Source organism: Ascaphus truei, unplaced genomic scaffold (genome assembly GCF_040206685.1).
Source record: "Ascaphus truei isolate aAscTru1 unplaced genomic scaffold, aAscTru1.hap1 HAP1_SCAFFOLD_879, whole genome shotgun sequence".
NCBI lineage: Eukaryota > Metazoa > Chordata > Amphibia > Anura > Ascaphidae > Ascaphus > Ascaphus truei.
The window spans coordinates 1-24,309 of record NW_027457218.1 but is presented as its reverse complement, the minus strand read 5'-3'; the positions used below and the strand labels follow the sequence as shown (position 1 = coordinate 24,309).

The window sequence follows — 24,309 nt, the reverse complement described above, 5'->3', positions numbered from 1 at the left end:
CTTTCTCTCCTCACTCCGGCCCTTTCTCTCCTCACTCCGGCCCTTTCTCTCCTCACTCCGGCCCGTCTCTCCTCACTCCGGCCCTTTCTCTCCTCACTCCGGCCCGTCTCTCCTCACTCCGGCCCGTCTCTCCTCACTCCTGCCCTTCTCTCCTCACTCCTGCCCTTTCTCTCCTCACTCCGGCCCTTTCTCTCCTCACTCCGGCCCTTTCTCTCCTCACTCCGGCCCTTTCTCTCCTCACTCCGGCCCGTCTCTCCTCACTCCGGCCCGTCTCTCCTCACTCCTGCCCTTCTCTCCTCACTCCTGCCCTTTCTCTCCTCACTCCGGCCCTTTCTCTCCTCACTCCGGCCCTTTCTCTCCTCACTCCGGCCCTTTCTCTCCTCACTCCGGCCCGTCTCTCCTCACTCCGGCCCGTCTCTCCTCACTCCGGCCCTCTCTCCTCACTCCTGCATTTCCCTCCTCACTCCTGCCCTTCTCTCCTCACTCCTGCATTTCCCTCCTCACTCCTGCCCTTTCTCTCCTCACTCCTGCCCTTTCTCTCCTCACTCCTGCCTTTCCCTCCACACACAAACTATGTTAGCCGGCTAACACAAAATATCACTTTATTGCATTGGATCACTGACACAATCACATTTGTCAATCCAAAAGTGATCTCAAATTGTCGCTTTGCCCTCAGTTCCTTCCCCTCGCCCTCGGTCCCTTCCCCTCGCCCTCGGTCCCTTCCCCTCGCCCTCGGTCCCTTCCCCTCGCCCTCGGTCCCTTCCCCTCGCCCTCGGTCCCTTCCCCTCGCCCTCGGTCCCTTCCCCTCGCCCTCGGTCCCTCGCCCTCAGCCCCTTCCCCTCGCCCTCAGTCCCTTCCCCTCGCCCTCAGTCCCTACCCCTCGCCCTCAGCCCCTTCCCCTCGCCCTCAGCCCCTCGCCCTCAGCCCCTTCCCCTCGCCCTCGGCCCCTTCCCCTCGGCCCCTCGCCCTCGGCCCCTCCCCCTCGCCCTCGGTCCCTGCCCCTCGCCCTCGGCCCCTTCCCCTCGGCCCCTTCCCCTCGCCCCCTTCCCCTCGGCCCCTTCCCCTCGCCCCCTTCCCCTCGGCCCCTTCCCCTCGCCCTCGGTCCCTTCCCCTCGCCCTCGGTCCCTTCCCCTCGCCCTCGGTCCCTTCCCCTCGCCCTCGGTCCCTTCCCCTCGCCCTCGGTCCCTTCCCCTCAGCCCCTTCCCCTCGCCCTCGGTCCCTTCCCCTCGCCCTCGGTCCCTTCCCCTCGCCCTCGGTCCCTCGCCCTCAGTCCCTTCCCCTCGCCCTCAGTCCCTTCCCCTCGCCCTCAGTCCCTTCCCCTCGCCCTCAGTCCCTTCCCCTCGCCCTCAGTCCCTTCCCCTCGCCCTCAGTCCCTTCCCCTCGCCCTCAGTCCCTTCCCCTCGCCCTCAGTCCCTTCCCTCCAAATCTCCGCCATTTTGCACTGGAACAAAATAGTGATTAAGAAGATTGCGCAGAAGGTGAAAACTTCCCACAAATACAATTTCCTGGTTGAGCGAATTTTTTAAATTTATTTTCAACCTAAAACAAAAAGTGGCTGAATTTTAAAATTCCGATCAAAATCCCCAAATTGTCTGCGTTTTCACAGCAGCCTTTGGAAAAATTCGCACTTTTAGCGAAAGGCGACTCATTTTGTTTACGTTGAAAGCTGCAGAAAAAGGAAAAATCTTGCAGAAACCAACAAAAATGTTCAGCACATTTAGGGGCTGCATTGATTTAGCAAATGTTCTTAATTGTCTTTTTTAATTTTTTATTAGATGGTTAGGGGTTTAAAGAATAAATACACAAAGTAATTTTATTTTTTCACTTTTATTACTGTGTATCTTATTCCTTTTTTAATGGGGAGAAAATATTTCATGGAAACCCCCTACAATGTACGTTTCGTGTGGTATTTAAGAGTTCCACAATCGTACTTCGCACCTTGTATAGGATCTGCCCCGCCAGTGGCCGTGCTCAGCCCTACACCCTCCTGTCTCCCTGTATTAATAGGGTTTCTAGTCCAGACCTCAAATCCTAACCCTGAAAAATCCCCAGAACACTCTCGTTAAGGGGTGAGCCCCGAGGAGGGGTCTGCAGCCTCTCATGTAGTGTCAGCGTTTATAAGGAGGCTTAATAGAAATGGTAACGGCGGCCATATTTAAGATGCCCGGAGGAAATGGTTTCCGTGGATAATTTTCTGTGGGGTTGGAAACCGCTGGAGGGTCTGACAATGAAGTTTGGGATTCGGGGGAAAAGGGAAAATAAAGGGGAGTTTGAAGTGGGGTGCAGGGGTGTTAAGGGGGTTTCTAATAGGGGAAATATTTTTGCATCTTTTCAGTGTGGGGTTAGGGGGTTTGTACTGAACATCAAATAACATTTAAAGCTGAGCTGCCTTTTGTATAAAGTGCTTTAAATTATTTGCTACGCCGAGTACCATTCTCTGTGTACAGGAGAATAACAATCGTGTATACTCTTTTTATAATGTTTAATAAAATATTTCTCTATTATAAACTGTCCTAAGAAATGGCATTTTCACTTCACATCAAAATATTGCTTGTGTGTGTGCGTGTGCGTGTGTGTGTCATATGTGTGTGTGTGTGTGTGTGTGTGTGTGTGTGTGTGTGTGTGTGTGTGTGTGTGTGTGTGTGTGTGTGTGTGTGTGTGTGTGTGTGTGTGTGTGTGTGTGTGTGTGTGTGTGTGTGTGTGTGTGTGTGTGTGTGTCTCTAAAAAAGGCCCCTTTGATGAAAAACAAATCTTATATATTTCTCGCTCAATCCCCATGAAATGTGTACAATTGTAGGTCTCTTATGTAGATTAACTCTGTATAACACTGACTATATAACAAACACTATATAAGAAGCACAATGTAGACATGTTAATAATAATAATAATAATAATGGCTGCTAGGAACTTTATTAACTGCTGTTGACAATGCTCCTCACACGCGCACGCGCACACACACACACACACACACCTTGTACTATTTGCTTCTTCCCTCGGCACCCTTATACATTAGGGAGGTACCGAGGCGGGTTACTGTCCCCTGAAGTGGCCGTCTTCAGAGCAGCTTTGTCATCTTAGGGCCCCATCTCGGGTTACCCTTACGCTCAGGAACGGACATATCCCCCCGATGTCATACCCTGCGTAGCTGCTCTGTAGCAGCCCGGTGCTGGGGTAGGTGGGGTATGTGCTTAGCCATCAAATTCCTTCCCTCGGGATCAATATCCAGGTTCTGTAGAGAGGGCTTCAAATAAAGGGACAACATGGAGAATTCTCAGCCGGGCCGCTCCCAATGGCTCCCAGCTCGACTGATAGGGCAGCCCCTATAGCACATAGGTTCCCACAGGGGGCGCGTGGGAGCTTCTGTGGTATCATGGCTACGGACACTATCTAGAGGGGAGACTTTCCCATAAAACAAAATAACAAGACTCTATACACGGAGTATATACATTATCTATACACGGAGTATATACATTATCTATACACGGAGTATATACATTATCTATACACGGAGTATATACATTATCTATACACGGAGTATATACATTATCTATACACGGAGTATATACATTATCTATACACGGAGTATATACATTATCTATACACGGAGTATATACATTATCTATACACGGAATATATATACATTACACAACTGTCACTTTATAACATTGGCTGACTTCATGCTGCCAGTCCTGCGCGCTTCCTGTGTGCTTCCTGCGCGCTTCCTGCTCGCTCAGGCTGCGCTTGCCTTCTTCCTGCGCGCTTCCTGCTCGCTCAGGCTGAGCTTGCCTTCTTCCTGCGCGCTTCCTGCTCGCTCAGGCTGAGCTTGCCTTCCTGCGCGCTTCCTGCTCGCTCAGGCTGAGCTTGCCTTCCTGCGCGCTTCCTGCTCACTCAGGCTGAGCTTGCCTTCTTCCTGCGCGCTTCCTGCTCACTCAGGCTGAGCTTGCCTTCTTCCTGCGCGCTTCCTGCTCACTCAGGCTGAGCTTGCCTTCTTCCTGCGTGCTTCCTACGTGCTTCCTGCTAGCTCAGGCTGAGCTTGCCTTCTTCCTGCGTGCTTCCTGCTCGCTCAGGCTGAGCTTGCCTTCTTCCTGCGTGCTTCCTGCTCACTCAGGCTGAGCTTGCCTTCTTCCTGCATGCTTCCTGCTCGCTCAGGCTGAGCTTGCCTTCCTGCTCGCTCAGGCTGAGCTTGCCTTCTTCCTGCGCGCTTCCTGCTCACTCAGGCTGAGCTTGCCTTCTTCCTGCGTGCTTCCTGCTCGCTCAGGCTGAGCTTGCCTTCTTCCTGCGTGCTTCCTGCTCGCTCAGGCTGAGCTTGCCTTCCTGCGTGCTTCCTGCTCGCTCAGGCTGAGCTAGCCTTCTTACTGCGCGCTTCCTGCTTGCTCAGGCTGAGCTTGCCATCCTGCGCGCTTCCTGCTCGCTCAGGCTGAGCTAGCCTTCTTACTGCGCGCTTCCTGCTTGCTCAGGCTGAGCTTGCCTTCTTCCTGTGTGCTTCCTGCTCGCTCAGGCTGAGCTAGCCTTCTTACTGCGCGCTTCCTGCTCGCTCAGGCTGAGCTTGCCTTCTTCTTGCGTGCTTCCTGCTCGCTCAGGCTGAGCTTGCCTTCTTCCTGCGTGCTTCCTGCTCGCTCAGGCTGAGCTTGCCTTCTTCCTGCGTGCTTCCTGCTCGCTCAGGCTGAGCTTGCCTTCCTGCGCGCTTCCTGCTCGCTCAGGCTGAGCTAGCCTTCTTACTGCACGCTTCCTGCTCGCTCAGGCTGAGTTAGCCTTCCTGCCCGATTCCTGCTCGCTCAGGCTGAGCTAGCGTTCTTCCTGCTCGCTCAGGCTGAGCTAGCGTTCTTCCTGCTCGCTCAGGCTGAGTTAGCCTTCCTGTCCGATTCCTGCTCGCTCAGGCTGAGCTAGCGTTCTTCCTGCTCGCTCAGGCTGAGTTAGCCTTCCTGCGCGCTTCCTGCTCGCTCAGGCTGAGCTAGCGTTCTTCCTGCTCGCTCAGGCTGAGCTAGCGTTCTTCCTGCTCGCTCAGGCTGAGCTTGCCTTCTTCCTGCGCGCTTCCTGCTCGCTCAGGCTGAGCTAGCGTTCTTCCTGCTCGCTCAGGCTGAGCTTGCCTTCTTCCTGCGCGCTTCCTGCTCGCTCAGGCTGAGCTTGCCTTCTTCCTGCGCGCTTCCTGCTCGCTCAGGCTGAGCTTGCCTTCTTCCTCGGCTCCCCGGGCTGGTGGAGCTGAATCTGACGGGCCGCCTGCAGTACTCGGTGACGCTCACGTAGGTTTCTCCTCCTCACATGTTCGTTAGTGATCTCTTGCACATGACGAGCGGGGAACCATCCCTTCCCCCCATCCGACAACCGGATTCCTTCATACCAACCTGATAGGAGAAATGAGAGGGTCAGCTCTGCAGGGTTAGAGACCCCTCCTCTCTATATATACTGTACCCCCTGTATATTAGAGTGTCAGCTCCTCAGAGCAGGATTTACCCCTGCGCTCACCCTCAGAGGTTTTCCGCAGCACGTTGATGATGTCGGCAGGTTCCAAGCTGAGCTCATCAGTCTGTGCCGGGGTATACATATCCACACACTGCACCTGGGGGCAGTCTGAGGGGGCAAGAGGGACCGTAACCACACACACACTGACAGACACACACACTGACACACACACACACATATCCACACACTGCACCTGGGGGCAGTCTGAGGGGGCAAGAGGGACCGTTACCACACACACACTGCACCTGGGGGCAGTCTGAGGGGGCAAGAGGGACCGTAACCACACACACACTGCACCTGGGGGCAGTCTGAGGGGGCAAGAGGGACCGTAACCACACACACACTGCACCTGGGGGCAGTCTGAGGGGGCAAGAGGGACCGTAACCACACACACACTGACAGACACACACACTGACACACACACACATATCCACACACTGCACCTGGGGGCAGTCTGAGGGGGCAAGAGGGACCGTAACCACACACACACTGACACACACACACATATCCACACACTGCACCTGGGGGCAGTCTGAGGGGGCAAGAGGGACCGTAACCACACACACACTGACAGACACACACACTGACACACACACACACATATCCACACACTGCACCTGGGGGCAGTCTGAGGGGGCAAGAGGGACCGTTACCACACACACACTGCACCTGGGGGCAGTCTGAGGGGGCAAGAGGGACCGTAACCACACACACACTGCACCTGGGGGCAGTCTGAGGGGGCAAGAGGGACCGTAACCACACACACACTGCACCTGGGGGCAGTCTGAGGGGGCAAGAGGGACCGTAACCACACACACACTGACAGACACACACACTGACACACACACACATATCCACACACTGCACCTGGGGGCAGTCTGAGGGGGCAAGAGGGACCGTAACCACACACACACTGCACCTGGGGGCAGTCTGAGGGGGCAAGAGGGACCGTAACCACACACACACTGCACCTGGGGGCAGTCTGAGGGGGCAAGAGGGACCGTAACCACACACACACTGCACCTGGGGGCAGTCTGAGGGGGCAAGAGGGACCGTTACCACACACACACTGACAGACACACACACTGACACACACACACATATCCACACACTGCACCTGGGGGCAGTCTGAGGGGGCAAGAGGGACCGTAACCACACACACACTGACACACACACACATATCCACACACTGCACCTGGGGGCAGTCTGATGGGGCAAGAGGGACCGTTACCACACACACACTGACACACACACACACTGACACACACACACACACACACAGAGAGACACACACACACACACACAGACACACACACATATCCACACACTGCACCTGGGGGCAGTCTGAGGGGGCAAGAGGGACCGTAACCACACACACACTGCACCTGGGGGCAGTCTGAGGGGGCAAGAGGGACCGTAACCACACACACACTGACAGACAAACACACACACAGACACACACACACACACACACTGACAGACACACACACACTGACAGACACACACACACACTGACAGACACACACACACTGACACACACACATATCCACACACTGCACCTGGGGGCAGTCTGAGGGGGCAAGAGGGACCGTAACCACACACACACACTGACAGACACACACACTGACACACACACACATATCCACACACTGCACCTGGGGGCAGTCTGAGGGGGCAAGAGGGACCGTAACCACACACACACTGACAGACACACACACTGACACACACACACACATATCCACACACTGCACCTGGGGGCAGTCTGAGGGGGCAAGAGGGACCGTAACCACACACACACTGCACCTGGGGGCAGTCTGAGGGGGCAAGAGGGACCGTAACCACACACACACTGACAGACACACACACACACACACACTGACAGACACACACACACACACACACACACACTGACAGACACACACACACTGACAGACACACACACACTGACACACACACACATATCCACACACTGCACCTGGGGGCAGTCTGAGGGGGCAAGAGGGACCGTAACCACACACACACTGACAGACACACACACTGACACACACACACATATCCACACACTGCACCTGGGGGCAGTCTGAGGGGGCAAAAGGGACCGTAACCACACACACACTGACAAACACACACACACAGACACACACACACACACAGACACACACAGACAGACAGACACACACACACAGACAGACACACACAGACAGACACACACAGACAGACACACACAGACAGACACACACAGACAGACACAGACAGACACACACAGACAGACACACACAGACAGACACACACAGACAGACACACACAGACAGACACACACAGACAGACACACACAGACAGACACACACAGACAGACACACACAGACAGACACACACAGACAGACACACACAGACAGACACACACAGACACACACAGACAGACACACACAGACAGACACACACAGACAGACACACACAGACAGACACACACAGACAGACACACACAGACAGACACACACAGACAGACACACACAGACAGACACACACAGACAGACACACACAGACAGACACACACAGACAGACACACACAGACAGACACACACAGACAGACACACACAGACAGACACACACAGACAGACACACACAGACAGACACACACAGACAGACACACACAGACAGACACACACAGACAGACACACACAGACAGACACACACAGACAGACACACACAGACAGACACACACAGACAGACACACACAGACAGACACACACAGACAGACACACACAGACAGACACACACAGACAGACACACACAGACAGACACACACAGACAGACACACACACACAGACACACACACACAGACACACACACACAGACACACACACACAGACACACACACACAGACACACACACACAGACACACACACACAGACACACACACACAGACACACACACACAGACACACACACACAGACACACACACACAGACACACACACACAGACACACACACACAGACACACACACACAGACACACACACACAGACACACACACACAGACACACACACACAGACACACACACACAGACACACACACACAGACACACACACACAGACACACACACACAGACACACACACACAGACACACACACACAGACACACACACACAGACACACACACACAGACACACACACACAGACACACACACACAGACACACACACACAGACACACACACACAGACACACACACACAGACACACACACACAGACACACACACACAGACACACACACACAGACACACACACACAGACACACACACACAGACACACACACACAGACACACACACACAGACACACACACACAGACACACACACACAGACACACACACACAGACACACACACACAGACACACACACACAGACAGACAGACAAAGAAACACACAGACAGACACACACACACACTGACAGACAAACACACACGCAGGGAGGGGGCTCTGCAAGCGCAGGGGGGGTCTTTGATACATACAGTATAGATACATACAAATGTGATCACAGCTCACACTCACCCCAATCCTCATATATAGTGTCAGTGCCAGAGAGGTCATCCGCTGTGTGACTAGGGAAAGCTGCCACCCAACGATGCAGGTCAGACCTAGAGGACAAGTGTCACTGTGTCACCCTGGGGGGGGGGGGAGGGACAGTCTCGTAGCTCCTTCTGTCTGTGTCACCCTGCGGGGGGAGGGACAGTCTCATAGCTCCCTTCTGTCTGTGTCACTGTGTCACCCTGCGGGGGGAGGGACAGACTCATAGCTCCCTTCTGTCTGTGTCACTGTGTCACCCTGCGGGGGGAGGGACAGACTCATAGCTCCCTTCTGTCTGTGTCACCCTGCGGGGGGAGGGACAATCTCATAGCTCCCTTCTGTCTGTGTCACTGTGTCACCCTGCGGGGGGAGGGACAGACTCATAGCTCCCTTCTGTCTGTGTCACTGTGTCACCCTGCGGGGGGAGGGACAGACTCATAGCTCCCTTCTGTCTGTGTCACTGTGTCACACTCACTGTGTTGGGGCCTTAAAGAGACGGTCACAGGACTTGCCCTGGTGATTCTCCAGTAGGGTGAGGAAGAAGCTGTTCTCCATGCTGGGATAGGACTGGAGTTGAACTAGAGAGCGATGAGCGTAATCAATAACCAGGTGTCTGTCTGAGCTAAAGGGAGAGAAAATGTAAGGGGGGGGACAAAGGGACAGGTGTGGGGGAGGGACAAAGGGATGGGGGGATGGATTGAGGGGGGGGAGAGAAGGACAGGGGAGAGAGGGAGAGGAGGACGAGAGAGGGAGAGGAGGACGGGAGAGGGAGAGGAGGACGGGAGAGGGAGAGGAGGACGGGAGAGGGAGAGGAGGACGGGAGAGGGAGAGGAGGACGGGAGAGGGAGAGGAGGACGGGAGAGGGAGAGGAGGACGGGAGAGGGAGGAGGACGGGAGAGGGAGAGGAGGACGGGAGAGGGAGAGGAGGACGGGAGAGGGAGAGGAGGACGGGAGAGGGAGAGGAGGACGGGAGAGGGAGAGGAGGACGGGAGAGGGAGAGAAGGACGGGAGAGGGAGAGAAGGACGGGAGAGGGAGAAGGACGGGAGAAGGAGAGAAGGACGGGAGAGGGAGAGGGAGAAGGAGAGAAGGACGGGAGAGGGAGAAGGAGAGAAGGACGGGAGAGGGAGAAGGACGGGAGAGGGAGAGGACGGGAGAGGGAGAAGGAGAGAAGGACGGGAGAGGGAGAGAAGGACGGGAGAGGGAGAGAAGGACGGGAGAGGGAGAGAAGGACGGGAGAGGGAGAGAAGGACGGGAGAGGGATAGAGGACAGGGGAGAGGGATGATTGGGGGAGAGGGATGATTGGGGGAGAGGGATGATTGGGGGAGAAAGAGAAGGGCGGGGGGAGAGAGAGAAGGCGAGAGCTGTACTGTATACCTCTTCCTCAGTGTAATAAGCAGGAAGTCGCTGAACAGGAAGAAGTAGACGGGAGTGAGTTTGGGTTTGATGCCGAACAGACTCCCTTTCTGCTGCACCTCGCTGAGCTCTCCCTGCTTCTCCAGGAACCGCGCCTGAGAAATAATGGGGACGGCCTGCGGGGAATCCACCAATCAGAACGCTTCCTTACTGCAAAGGCCAAACCCCTTCCAGGGAACCTGGGGAGACCCCATTGGCCGAGTCTGCTGTCAATCAACCAGTCCCTGCCCTCTAAAGGGACATTCAGGGAGCAGTTGCTCCGATTGGCTCAGACTGCTGTCAGTCAACCAGTCCCCCGCCTTTTGGGGCCGTGGGATGATCCAGCCGCCCAATCAGCGCACTCACTTCCTTAAAGTCCCGTCTAATAAGGGGACTTTCAGGGAGCGAGTGCTCTGATTCGCTCAGGCTGCTGTCAGTCAAGTCCAGCTCTCTTAGCCTATACAATCTCCCATCCACCCAATCAGATTGCTCCATTCTGCAAAGTTCCACCCACCAGCGAGATAACCGTGATCCGAGCGCTCCGATTGGCTCAGGCCTCCCTCACCTTTATCTTGTCGAACGCGATCTTCTTGGCGATGTGGATCAGCTCCTCCGTCTGCTTCATGCGGCCGACCTCGCGGTTACACTCCTGGATGATCTGGTGTCGGGAGCGAGAGATTGTACACAGAGAGTAGTAAAGAGGCGACAAGCCTGGGTGTGTGCTCAGTGCGGGAGGATGTATGTGACACGGACCCACACTCTCAGGGCCTTTGTTGCTATTGTGACAGAAACCAGGGGTTGGTAATAAACTCCATATACAGGGCTCCCAGGATACTGAACAGTTTCTGTCCTGTCTAAGCTGAACAGGGCAGCCTCGTGGTACAGGCACTCCATTCCACAGTTTGTCTGCTGCCTGTTTTCTGTCACCTGTCATGCTGATTAGAGTTCAGGTATATAAGACCTGTTTCCTGTTTCCTCTGGGCCCCGCCCAAGAGCCTGGAAGGCTGCTGAACTGCAGAGGGGTGAGAAAGCCTCTTTCCCAAATCGCTTCATTCATTCTGTTAGTTTGTCTAAAGACTGCAAAGGTACTTATTTTGTTGGTGGAAGTGGACAAGCCACTTCCAACTCTGAGTCAGGGACATCTAAGTTTAAGTTATCGCTCAGACGAGCAGCTTTTTGTTTGGCTTTGTTTTCTGTTTAAACTGTGGCAGTCTCAGTGCCTGGGACTGAATAAACCAGGCATAGCCTGTTTAAAGGAACAGTACGTGACGTCTCATCATTTAACCTACCCTAAAAGACCGTGTTCTAACAGTCCCGGACAGACGGCGGAGCCCCGGAGTAAGCCGTTTGTCACACTATATATACACACACACACACACACGGTACATACACACACACACGGTACATACACACACACACACGGTACATATACATACACACACAAAATAAATAATTACAGCGCAAAAATCCACAGTATCTAGATGGGTCTAAGGTCCAAAGTATGTAAACTGAGCCAAACCCAAATAGTGTGGGAAAGGTGAATACTCAAATACTATCCAGAACACAAACCCATTTGCAGAAACTAAATAGATGTCCAACGACTGCATAAAAAGTGTCATATTAACCAAATAATTGATGAATATTGTATGGTGTAAGAATTGTGTATCAGGATGAGAGAATACCTAACACTCCCCAGCAAGGAGAATATAACCCCCCGCAGCGACATGAACTAAGCCACAAATGTCAATGGTGCCGGTGAATCAATGTACAACACACAGACAAACACACAACAAAGACAAGGAGGGAATGGGAAGGGAATAAGGGATAACGGGAAGGAGGGAATGGGAAGGGAATAAGGGATAACGGGAAGGAGGGAATGGGAAGGGAATAAGGGATAACGGGAAGAAGGGAATGGGAAGGGAATAAGGGATAACGGGAAGGAGGGAATGGGAAGGGAATAAGAGATAACGGGAAGGAGGGAATGGGAAGGGAATAAGGGATAACGGGAAGGGAATAAGGGATAACGGGAAGGAGGGAATGGGAAGGGAATAAGGGATAACGGGAAGGAGGGAATGGGAAGGGAATAAGGGATAACGGGAAGGAGGGAATGGGAAGGGAATAAGGGATAACGGGAAGGGAATAAGGGATAACGGGAAGGAGGGAATGGGAAGGGAATAAGGGATAACGGGAAGGGAATAAGGGATAACGGGAAGGAGGGAATGGGAAGGGATAACGGGAAGGAGGGAATGGGAAGGGAATAAGGGATAACGGAAAGGAGGGAATGGGAAGGGAATAAGGGATAACGGGAAGGAGGGAATGGGAAGGGAATAAGGGATAACGGGAAGGAGGGAATGGGAAGGGAATAAGGGATAACGGGAAGGGGAATAAGGGATAACGGGAAGGAGGGAATGGGAAGGGAATAAGGGATAACGGGAAGGAGGGAATGGGAAGGGAATAAGGGATAACGGGAAGGAGGGAATGGGAAGGGAATAAGGGATAACGGGAAGGAGGGAATGGGAAGGGAATAAGGGATAACGGGAAGGAGGGAATGGGAAGGGAATAAGGGATAACGGGAAGGAGGGAATGGGAAGGGAATAAGGGATAACGGGAAGGAGGGAATGGGAAGGGAATAAGGGATAACGGGAAGGAGGGAATGGGAAGGGAATAAGGGATAACGGGAAGGGAATAAGGGATAACGGGAAGGAGGGAATGGGAAGGGAATAAGGGATAACGGGAAGGGAATAAGGGATAACGGGAAGGAGGGAATGGGAAGGGAATAAGGGATAACGGGAAGGGAATAAGGGATAACGGGAAGGAGGGAATGGAAGGGATAACGGGAAGGAGGGAATGGGAAGGGAATAAGGGATAACGGGAAGGAGGGAATGGGAAGGGAATAAGGGATAACGGGAAGGAGGGAATGGGAAGGGAATAAGGGATAACGGGAAGGAGGGAATGGGAAGGGAATAAGGGATAACGGGAAGGAGGGAATGGGAAGGGAATAAGGGATAACGGGAAGGAGGGAATGGGAAGGGAATAAGGGATAACGGGAAGGAGGGAATGGGAAGGGAATAAGGGATAACGGGAAGGAGGGAATGGGAAGGGAATAAGGGATAACGGGAAGGGAATAAGGGATAACGGGAAGGGAATAAGGGATAACGGGAAGGAGGGAATGGGAAGGGAATAAGGGATAACGGGAAGGGAATAAGGGATAACGGGAAGGAGGGAATGGGAAGGGATAACGGGAAGGAGGGAATGGGAAGGGAATAAGGGATAACGGGAAGGAGGGAATGGGAAGGGAATAAGGGATAACGGGAAGGAGGGAATGGGAAGGGAATAAGGGATAACGGGAAGGAGGGAATGGGAAGGGAATAAGGGATAACGGGAAGGAGGGAATGGGAAGGGAATAAGGGATAACGGGAAGGAGGGAATGGGAAGGGAATAAGGGATAACGGGAAGGAGGGAATGGGAAGGGAATAAGGGATAACGGGAAGGAGGGAATGGGAAGGGAATAAGGGATAACGGGAAAGAGGGAATGGGAAGGGAATAAGGGATAACGGGAAGGAGGGAATGGGAAGGGAATAAGGGATAACGGGAAGGAGGGAATGGGAAGGGAATAAGGGATAACGGGAAGGAGGGAATGGGAAGGGAATGAGGGATAACGGGAAGGAGGGAATGGGAAGGGAATGAGGGATAACGGGAAGGAGGGAATGGGAAGGGAATGAGGATAACGGGAAGGAGGGAATGGGAAGGGAATGAGGGATAACGGGAAGGAGGGAATGGGAAGGGAATGAGGGATAACGGGAAGGAGGGAATGGGAAGGGAATGAGAGGATAACGGGAAGGAGGGAATGGGAAGGGAATGAGGGATAACGGGAAGGAGGGAATGGGAAGGGAATGAGGGATAACGGGAAGGAGGGAATGGGAAGGGAATGAGGGATAACGGGAAGGAGGGAATGGGAAGGGAATGAGGGATAACGGGAAGGAGGGAATGGGAAGGGAATGAGGGATAACGGGAAGGAGGGAATGGGAAGGGAATGAGGGATAACGGGAAGGAGGGAATGGGAAGGGAATGAGGGATAACGGGAAGGAGGGAATGGGAAGGGAATGAGGGATAACGGGAAGGAGGGAATGGGAAGGGAATGAGGGATAACGGGAAGGAGGGAATGGGAAGGGAATGAGGGATAACGGGAAGGAGGGAATGGGAAGGGAATGAGGGATAACGGGAAGGAGGGAATGGGAAGGGAATGAGGGATAACGGGAAGGAGGGAATGGGAAGGGAATGAGGGATAACGGGAAGGAGGGAATGGGAAGGGAATGAGGGATAACGGGAAGGAGGGAATGGGAAGGGAATGAGGGATAACGGGAAGGAGGGAATGGGAAGGGAATGAGGGATAACGGGAAGGAGGGAATGGGAAGGGAATGAGGGATAACGGGAAGGAGGGAATGGGAAGGGAATGAGGGATAACGGGAAGGAGGGAATGGAAGGGATAACGGGAAGGAGGGAATGGGAAGGGAATAAGGGATAACGGGAAGGAGGGAATGGAAGGGAATAAGGGATAACGGGAAGGAGGGAATGGGAAGGGAATAAGGGATAACGGGAAGGAGGGAATGGGAAGGGAATAAGGGATAACGGGAAGGAGGGAATGGGAAGGGAATAAGGGATAACGGGAAGGAGGGAATGGGAAGGGAATAAGGGATAACGGGAAGGAGGGAATGGGAAGGGAATAAGGGATAACGGGAAGGAGGGAATGGGAAGGGAATAAGGGATAACGGGAAGGAGGGAATGGGAAGGGAATAAGGGATAACGGGAAGGAGGGAATGGGAAGGGAATAAGGGATAACGGGAAGGAGGGAATGGGAAGGGAATAAGGGATAACGGGAAGGAGGGAATGGGAAGGGAATAAGGGATAACGGGAAGGAGGGAATGGGAAGGGAATAAGGGATAACGGGAAGGAGGGAATGGGAAGGGAATAAGGGATAACGGGAAGGAGGGAATGGGAAGGGAATAAGGGATAACGGGAAGGAGGGAATGGGAAGGGAATAAGGGATAACGGGAAGGAGGGAATGGGAAGGGAATAAGGGATAACGGGAAGGAGGGAATGGGAAGGGAATAAGGGATAACGGGAAGGAGGGAATGGAAGGGAATAAGGGATAACGGGAAGGAGGGAATGGGAAGGGAATAAGGGATAACGGGAAGGAGGGAATGGGAAGGGAATAAGGGATAACGGGAAGGAGGGAATGGGAAGGGAATAAGGGATAACGGGAAGGAGGGAATGGGAAGGGAATAAGGGATAACGGGAAGGAGGGAATGGGAAGGGAATAAGGGATAACGGGAAGGAGGGAATGGGAAGGGAATAAGGGATAACGGGAAGGAGGGAATGGGAAGGGAATAAGGGATAACGGGAAGGAGGGAATGGGAAGGGAATAAGGGATAACGGGAAGGAGGGAATGGGAAGGGAATAAGGGATAACGGGAAGGAGGGAATGGGAAGGGAATAAGGGATAACGGGAAGGAGGGAATGGGAAGGGAATAAGGGATAACGGGAAGGAGGGAATGGGAAGGGAATAAGGGATAACGGGAAGGAGGGAATGGGAAGGGAATAAGGGATAACGGGAAGGAGGGAATGGGAAGGGAATAAGGGATAACGGGAAGGAGGGAATGGGAAGGGAATAAGGGATAACGGGAAGGAGGGAATGGGAAGGGAATAAGGGATAACGGGAAGGAGGGAATGGGAAGGGAATAAGGGATAACGGGAAGGAGGGAATGGGAAGGGAATAAGGGATAACGGGAAGGAGGGAATGGGAAGGGAATAAGGGATAACGGGAAGGAGGGAATGGGAAGGGAATAAGGGATAACGGGAAGGAGGGAATGGGAAGGGAATAAGGGATAACGGGAAGGAGGGAATGGGAAGGGAATAAGGGATAACGGGAAGGAGGGAATGGGAAGGGAATAAGGGATAACGGGAAGGAGGGAATGGGAAGGGAATAAGGGATAACGGGAAGGAGGGAATGGGAAGGGAATAAGGGATAACGGGAAGGAGGGAATGGGAAGGGAATGAGGGATAACGGGAAGGAGGGAATGGGAAGGGAATGAGGGATAACGGGAAGGAGGGAATGGGAAGGGAATGAGGGATAACGGGAAGGAGGGAATGGGAAGGGAATGAGGGATAACGGGAAGGAGGGAATGGGAAGGGAATGAGGGATAACGGGAAGGAGGGAATGGGAAGGGAATGAGGGATAACGGGAAGGAGGGAATGGGAAGGGAATGAGGGATAACGGGAAGGAGGGAATGGGAAGGGAATGAGGGATAACGGGAAGGAGGGAATGGGAAGGGAATGAGGGATAACGGGAAGGAGGGAATGGGAAGGGAATGAGGGATAACGGGAAGGAGGGAATGGGAAGGGAATGAGGGATAACGGGAAGGAGGGAATGGGAAGGGAATGAGGGATAACGGGAAGGAGGGAATGGGAAGGGAATGAGGGATAACGGGAAGGAGGGAATGGGAAGGGAATGAGGGATAACGGGAAGGAGGGAATGGGAAGGGAATGAGGGATAACGGGAAGGAGGGAATGGGAAGGGAATGAGGGATAACGGGAAGGAGGGAATGGGAAGGGAATGAGGGATAACGGGAAGGAGGGAATGGGAAGGGAATGAGGGATAACGGGAAGGAGGGAATGGGAAGGGAATGAGGGATAACGGGAAGGAGGGAATGGGAAGGGAATGAGGGATAACGGGAAGGAGGGAATGGGAAGGGAATGAGGGATAACGGGAAGGAGGGAATGGGAAGGGAATGAGGGATAACGGGAAGGAGGGAATGGGAAGGGAATGAGGGATAACGGGAAGGAGGGAATAAGGGATAACGGGAAGGAGGGAATAAGGGATAACGGGAAGGAGGGAATGGGAAGGGAATAAGGGATAACGGGAAGGAGGGAATGGGAAGGGAATAAGGGATAACGGGAAGGAGGGAATGGGAAGGGAATAAGGGATAACGGGAAGGAGGGAATGGGAAGGGAATAAGGGATAACGGGAAGGAGGGAATGGGAAGGGAATAAGGGATAACGGGAAGGAGGGAATGGGAAGGGAATAAGGGATAACGGGAAGGAGGGAATGGGAAGGGAATAAGGGATAACGGGAAGGAGGGAATGGGAAGGGAATAAGGGATAACGGGAAGGAGGGAATGGGAAGGGAATAAGGGATAACGGGAAGGAGGGAATGGGAAGGGAATAAGGGATAACGGGAAGGAGGGAATGGGAAGGGAATAAGGGATAACAGGAAGGAGGGAATGGGAAGGGAATAAGGGATAACGGGAAGGAGGGAATGGGAAGGGAATAAGGGATAACGGGAAGGAGGGAATGGTAAGGGAATAAGGGATAACGGGAAGGAGGGAATGGGAAGGGAATAAGGGATAACGGGAAGGAGGGAATGGGAAGGGAATAAGGGATAACGGAAAGGAGGGAATGGGAAGGGAATAAGGGATAACGGGAAGGAGGGAATGGGAAGGGAATAAGGGATAACGGGAAGGAGGGAATGGGAAGGGAATAAGGGATAACAGGAAGGAGGGAATGGGAAGGGAATAAGGGATAACGGGAAGGAGGGAATGGGAAGGGAATAAGGGATAACGGGAAGGAGGGAATGGGAAGGGAATAAGGGATAACGGGAAGGAGGGAATGGGAAGGGAATAAGGGATAACGGGAAGGAGGGAATGGGAAGGGAATAAGGGATAACGGAAAGGAGGGAATGGGAAGGGAATAAGGGATAACGGGAAGGAGGGAATGGGAAGGGAATAAGGGATAACGAGAAGGAGGGAATGGGAAGGGAATAAGGGATAACGGAAGGGAATAAGGGATAACGGGAAGGAGGGAATGGGAAGGGAATAAGGGATAACGGGAAGGAGGGAATGGGAAGGGAATAAGGGATAACGGGAAGGAGGGAATGGGAAGGGAATAAGGGATAACGGGAAGGAGGGAATGGAAGGGAATAAGGGATAACGGGAAGGAGGCAATGGGAAGGGAATAAGGGATAACGGGAAGGAGGGAATGGGAAGGGAATAAGGGATAACGGGAAGGAGGGAATGGGAAGGGAATAAGGGATAACGGGAAGGAGGGAATGGGAAGGGAATAAGGGATAACGGGAAGGAGGGAATGGGAAGGGAATAAGGGATAACGGGAAGGAGGGAATGGGAAGGGAATAAGGATAACGGGAAGGAGGGAATGGGAAGGGAATAAGGGATAACGGGAAGGAGGGAATGGGAAGGGAATAAGGGATAACGGGAAGGAGGGAATGGGAAGGGAATAAGGGATAACGGGAAGGAGGGAATGGGAAGGGAATAGAGGGACAGGCTCATAGCTCCCTTCTGTCTGTGTCACTGTGTCACCCTGCGCGGGGAGGGACAGACTCATAGCTCCCTTCTGTCTGTGTCACTGTGTCACCCTGCGGGGAGAGGGACAGTCTCATAGCTCCCTTCTGTCTGTGTCACTGTGTCACCCTGCGGGGGAAGTACAGGCTCATAGCTCCCTTCTGTCTGTGTCACCCTGCGGGCGGAGGGACAGGCTCATAGCTCCCTTCTGTCTGTGTCACTGTGTCACCCTGCGGGGGGAGGGACAGACTCATAGCTCCCTTCTGTCTGTGTCACTGTGTCACCCTGCGGGGGGAGGGACAGTCTCATAGCTACCTTCTGTCTGTGTCACTGTGTCACCCTGCGGGGGGAGGGACAGTCTCATAGCTCCCTTCTGTCTGTGTCACTGTGTCACCCTGCGGGGGGAGGGACAGGCTCATAGCTCCCTTCTGCCTGTGTCACTGTGTCACTGTTACCTTTGTCACAGCTGCTAGGGCTTTGGTGGCATTTTGCTCACTTTCTGACCCTTCCTCTGTTCGCTTTAAAATGTTCTGTCAAAAACAATGAGAGAGAGGAAGGTGAAGCCATTGTTTTTTTCGGCGTTGGTCCGTGTAGCTAGAGAAAGACTGAGGAAAGGTAATGTGGTCCCAGACAGAGAGAAGGACACTGCAGAGGTTGCGATACCTTTTCATGAACCATGCACAGGGTTGCCAGCTTCTGCTGAAGCGCTGACCTTCGTACCCGGCGTCCCCCGGCGTCCCCCCCGGCAACCCGTCAATATGGCCGCGCAGCAGCACATGGCGCTGCGTTGCCATGACAACGGGATGCTACGTGACATCACACCCTATGGTGCCGAGGCGTGACGTCATGTCATGGCAATGCCGCGCATTGTGTTGTCACGTAGTGCATCAATGTCATGACAATGGGCGTCAAGTGACACTGTGAAGTCACGTGGCATTCCCGTTGACATGGCAACGCAGCGCCATCTGAAGCCGCGTGAATATATTGACAGGAGTTGCGGGGACTCAAGACGCCGCGAGACGGCGCCACCCGGAGGTTTGCTAGGTAAACCCGTAACCCGGAGATACGCGGGCAAAACCCAGAGCGGTGGCTACCCTGTGTGTGTGTCACGGTGTGTGTGTCACTGTGTGTGTGTCACTGTGTGTGTGTGTCACTGTGTGTGTGTGTCACTGTGTGTGTGTCACTGTGTGTGTGTGTGTGTGTGTCACTGTGTGTGTGTGTGTGTCACTGTGTGTGTGTGTGTGTGTCACTGTGTGTGTGTGTGTGTCACTGTGTGTGTCACTGTGTGTGTCACTGTGTGTGTGTGTCACTGTGTGTGTGTGTCACTGTGTGTGTGTGTCACTGTGTGTGTGTGTGTGTCACTGTGTGTGTCACTGTGTGTGTGTCACTGTGTGTGTCACTGTGTATGTCACTGTGTCACTGTGTAAGTTTGTGTGTCAGTGGAGTGGTGGCAACCGTGTGTGTGTGTATGTGTCACTGTGTGTGTGTATGTGTCACTGTGTGTGTGTGTGTGTGTGTGTGTGTCACTGGAGTGGCAGGTATCAGGAAGGGGGGAAGGGAGAGGTGGGGGGGTGAAGTTTGGGGGTGTCTCACCTCTATCAGCATCTTTATGCGAGTGATTCTCTGGAAGGGGGAGGGGGGGTGAAATTTGGGGGTGTCTCACCTCTATCAGCATCTTTATGCGAGTTATTCTCTGGAAGGGGGAGGGGGGGAGGGGGGAGGGGGGAGGGGGGGGGTGAAGTTTGGGGGTGTCTCACCTCTATCAGCATCTTTATGCGAGTGATTCTCTGGGAGGGGGAGGGGGGGAGGGGGGGGGAGGGGGGGGTTGTAAAGTTTGGGGGTGTCTCACCTCTATCAGCATCTTTATGCGAGTGATTCTCTGGAAGGGGGAGGGGGAGGGGGGGGGAGGGGGGGGGTGAAGTTTGGGGGTGTCTCACCTCTATCAGCATCTTTATGCGAGTGATTCTCTGGAAGGGGGAGGGGGGAGGGGGGAGGGGGGGGGTGAAGTTTGGGGGTGTCTCACCTCTATCAGCATCTTTATGCGAGTGATTCTCTGGAAGGGGGAGGGGGAGGGGGGAGGGGGAGGGGGGGGAGGAGGGGGGAGGGGGGGGTAAAGTTTGGGGGTGTCTCACCTCTATCAGCATCTTTATGTGAGTGATTCTCTGGAAGGGGGAGGGGGGGAGGGGAGGAGGGGGGGGAGGAGGGGGGAGGGGGGGGTGAAGTTTGGGGGTGTCTCACCTCTATCAGCATCTTTATGTGAGTGATTCTCTGGAAGGGGGAGGGGGGGGGAGGAGGGGGGAGGGGGGGGGTGAAGTTTGGGGGTGTCTCACCTCTATCAGCATCTTTATGCGAGTGATTCTCTGGAAGGGGGAGGGGGGGAGGAGGGGGGAGGGGGGGTGAAGTTTGGGGGTGTCTCACCTCTATCAGCATCTTTATGCGAGTGATTCTCTGGAAGGGGGAGGGGGGGAGGGGGGGGAGGGGGGGGAGAGGGGGGTGAAGTTTGGGGGTGTCTCACCTCTATCAGCATCTTTATTCGAGTGATTCTCTGGAAGGGGGAGGGGGGGGGAGGGGGGGGAGGATGGGGGTGAAGTTTGGGGGTGTCTCACCTCTATCAGCATCTTTATGCGAGTGATTCTCTGGAAGGGGGAGGGGGGGAGGGGAGGGGGGAGGGGGGAGGGGGGGGTGAAGTTTGGGGGTGTCTCACCTCTATCAGCATCTTTATGCGAGTGATTCTCTGGAAGGGGGAGGGGGGGAGGGGGGGGGAGGGGGGGGGTGAAGTTTGGGGGTGTCTCACCTCTATCAGCATCTTTATGCGAGTGATTCTCTGGAAGGGGGAGGGGGGGAGGGAAGGGGGGAGGGGGGGGTGAAGTTTGGGGGTGTCTCACCTCTATCAGCATCTTTATGCGAGTGATTCTCTGGAAGGGGGAGGGGGGGAGGGGGGGGAGGGGGGGGAGGGGGGGGTGAAGTTTGGGGGTGTCTCACCTCTATCAGCATCTTTATGCGAGTGATTCTCTGGAAGGGGGAGGGGGGGAGGGGGGGGAGGGGGGGGAGGGGGGGGAGAAGTTTGGGGGTGTCTCACCTCTATCAGCATCTTTATGCGAGTGATTCTCTGGAAGGGGGAGGGGGGGAGGGGGGGGAGGGGGGGAGGGGGGGGAGGGGGGGGAGGGGGGGGTGAAGTTTGGGGGTGTCTCACCTCTATCAGCATCTTTATGCGAGTGATTCTCTGGGAGGGGGAGGGGGGGAGGAGGGGGGAGGGGGGATGAAGTTTGGGGGTGTCTCACCTCTATCAGCATCTTTATGCGAGTGATTCTCTGGAAGGGGGAGGGGGGGGAGGAGGGGGGAGGGGGGGTGAAGTTTGGGGGTGTCTCACCTCTATCAGCATCTTTATGCGAGTGATTCTCTGGAAGGGGGAGGGGGGGGAGGGGGGGGGAGGGGGGGGAGGGGGGGGTGAAGTTTGGGGGTGTCTCACCTCTATCAGCATCTTTATGCGAGTGATTCTCTGGGAGGGGGAGGGGGGGAGGAGGGGGGAGGGGGGGTGAAGTTTGGGGGTGTCTCACCTCTATCAGCATCTTTATGCGAGTGATTCTCTGGAAGGGGAGGGGGGAGGGGGGAGGGGGGGGAGGGGGGGGTGAAGTTTGGGGGTGTCTCACCTCTATCAGCATCTTTATGCGAGTGATTCTCTGGAAGGGGGAGGGGGGAGGAGGGGGGAGGGGGGGGTGAAGTTTGGGGGTGTCTCACCTCTATCAGCATCTTTATGCGAGTGATTCTCTGGGAGGGGGGGGGAGGAGGGGGGAGGGGGGGGTGAAGTTTGGGGGTGTCTCACCTCTATCAGCATCTTTATGCGAGTGATTCTCTGGAAGGGGGAGGGGGGAGGAGGGGGGAGGGGGGGGTGAATTTGGGGGTGTCTCACCTCTATCAGCATCTTTATGCGAGTGATTCTCTGGGAGGGGGAGGGGGGGAGGAGGGGGGAGGGGGGGTGAAGTTTGGGGGTGTCTCACCTCTATCAGCATCTTTATGCGAGTGATTCTCTGGAAGGGGGAGGGGGGGAGGGGGGAGGGGGGGGGTGAAGTTTGGGGGTGTCTCACCTCTATCAGCATCTTTATGCGAGTGATTCTCTGGAAGGGGAGGGGGGAGGGGAGGGGGGAGGGGGGGGTGAAGTTTGGGGGTGTCTCACCTCTATCAGCATCTTTATGCGAGTGATTCTCTGGAAGGGGGAGGGGGGGGAGGAGGGGGGAGGGGGGGGTGAAGTTTGGGGTGTCTCACCTCTATCAGCATCTTTATGCGAGTGATTCTCTGGAGGGGGAGGGGGGGAGGAGGGGGGAGGGGGGATGAAGTTTGGGGGTGTCTCACCTCTATCAGCATCTTTATGCGAGTGATTCTCTGGAAGGGGGAGGGGGGGAGGGGGGGAGGGGGGGGAGGGGGGGTGAAGTTTGGGGGTGTCTCACCTCTATCAGCATCTTTATGCGAGTGATTCTCTGGAAGGGGGAGGGGGGGAGGGGGGGGGAGGGGGGGAGGGGGGGGAGGGGGGGGTGAAGTTTGGGGGTGTCTCACCTCTATCAGCATCTTTATGCGAGTGATTCTCTGGGAGGGGGAGGGGGGGAGGAGGGGGGAGGGGGGATGAAGTTTGGGGGTGTCTCACCTCTATCAGCATCTTTATGCGAGTGATTCTCTGGAAGGGGAGGGGGGGGAGGAGGGGGGAGGGGGGGTGAAGTTTGGGGGTGTCTCACCTCTATCAGCATCTTTATGCGAGTGATTCTCTGGGAGGGGGAGGGGGGGGAGGAGGGGGGAGGTGGGGGTGAAGTTTGGGGGTGTCTCACCTCTATCAGCATCTTTATGCGAGTGATTCTCTGGAAGGGGGAGGGGGGGAGGGGGGGGAGGGGGGGGAGGGGGGGGTGTCTCACCTCTATCAGCATCTTTATGCGAGTGATTCTCTGGAAGGGGGAGGGGGGGAGGAGGGGGGAGGGGGGGGTGAAGTTTGGGGGTGTCTCACCTCTATCAGCATCTTTATGCGAGTGATTCTCTGGGAGGGGGGGGGAGGAGGGGGGAGGGGGGGGTGAAGTTTGGGGGTGTCTCACCTCTATCAGCATCTTTATGCGAGTGATTCTCTGGAAGGGGGAGGGGGGAGGAGGGGGGAGGGGGGGGTGAAGTTTGGGGGTGTCTCACCTCTATCAGCATCTTTATGCGAGTGATTCTCTGGAAGGGGGAGGGGGAGAGGGGGAGAGGGGGGGAGGAGGGGGGAAGGGGGGTGAAGTTTGGGGGTGTCTCACCTCTATCAGCATCTTTATGCGAGTGATTCTCTGGAAGGGGGAGGGGGGGAGGAGGGGGGAGGGGGGGGTGAAGTTTGGGGGTGTCTCACCTCTATCAGCATCTTTATGCGAGTGATTCTCTGGAGGGGGAGGGGGGGAGGAGGGGGGAGGGGGGGGTGAAGTTTGGGGGTGTCTCACCTCTATCAGCATCTTTATGCGAGTGATTCTCTGGAAGGGGGAGGGGGGGAGGGGGGAGGGGGGCGGGGGTGAAGTTTGGGGGTGTCTCACCTCTATC

At 54.9% G+C, this 24,309-nt stretch overlaps 1 protein-coding gene across 3 annotated transcripts; it reads right to left on the bottom strand.

The window, feature by feature from the left end:
* Positions 1 to 2,693: 2,693 nt before the first annotated feature.
* On the bottom strand, positions 2,694 to 22,361 carry LOC142486457 (rho guanine nucleotide exchange factor 15-like). 3 transcript variants are annotated; one of them, XM_075585053.1, is made up of 9 exons: positions 20,362 to 20,394; positions 19,224 to 19,298; positions 10,981 to 11,073; positions 10,398 to 10,552; positions 9,497 to 9,643; positions 9,007 to 9,092; positions 5,464 to 5,568; positions 5,159 to 5,342; positions 2,694 to 4,877 (listed from the first exon to the last, which is right to left on the bottom strand). In XM_075585053.1, exons 1-9 carry the CDS (start codon positions 20,371 to 20,373, stop codon positions 4,874 to 4,876), a joined length of 861 nt encoding a protein of 286 aa, XP_075441168.1. In that variant the 5' UTR covers positions 20,374 to 20,394; the 3' UTR covers positions 2,694 to 4,873. The 3 variants fall into 3 exon arrangements, with proteins under 3 accessions (XP_075441168.1, XP_075441167.1, XP_075441166.1); XM_075585052.1 differs by lacking the exon at positions 20,362 to 20,394 and adding an exon at positions 22,326 to 22,361 and having other exon boundaries at positions 2,694 to 5,342; XM_075585051.1 differs by having other exon boundaries at positions 2,694 to 5,342.
* Between the last annotated feature and the right edge of the window lie 1,948 nt (positions 22,362 to 24,309).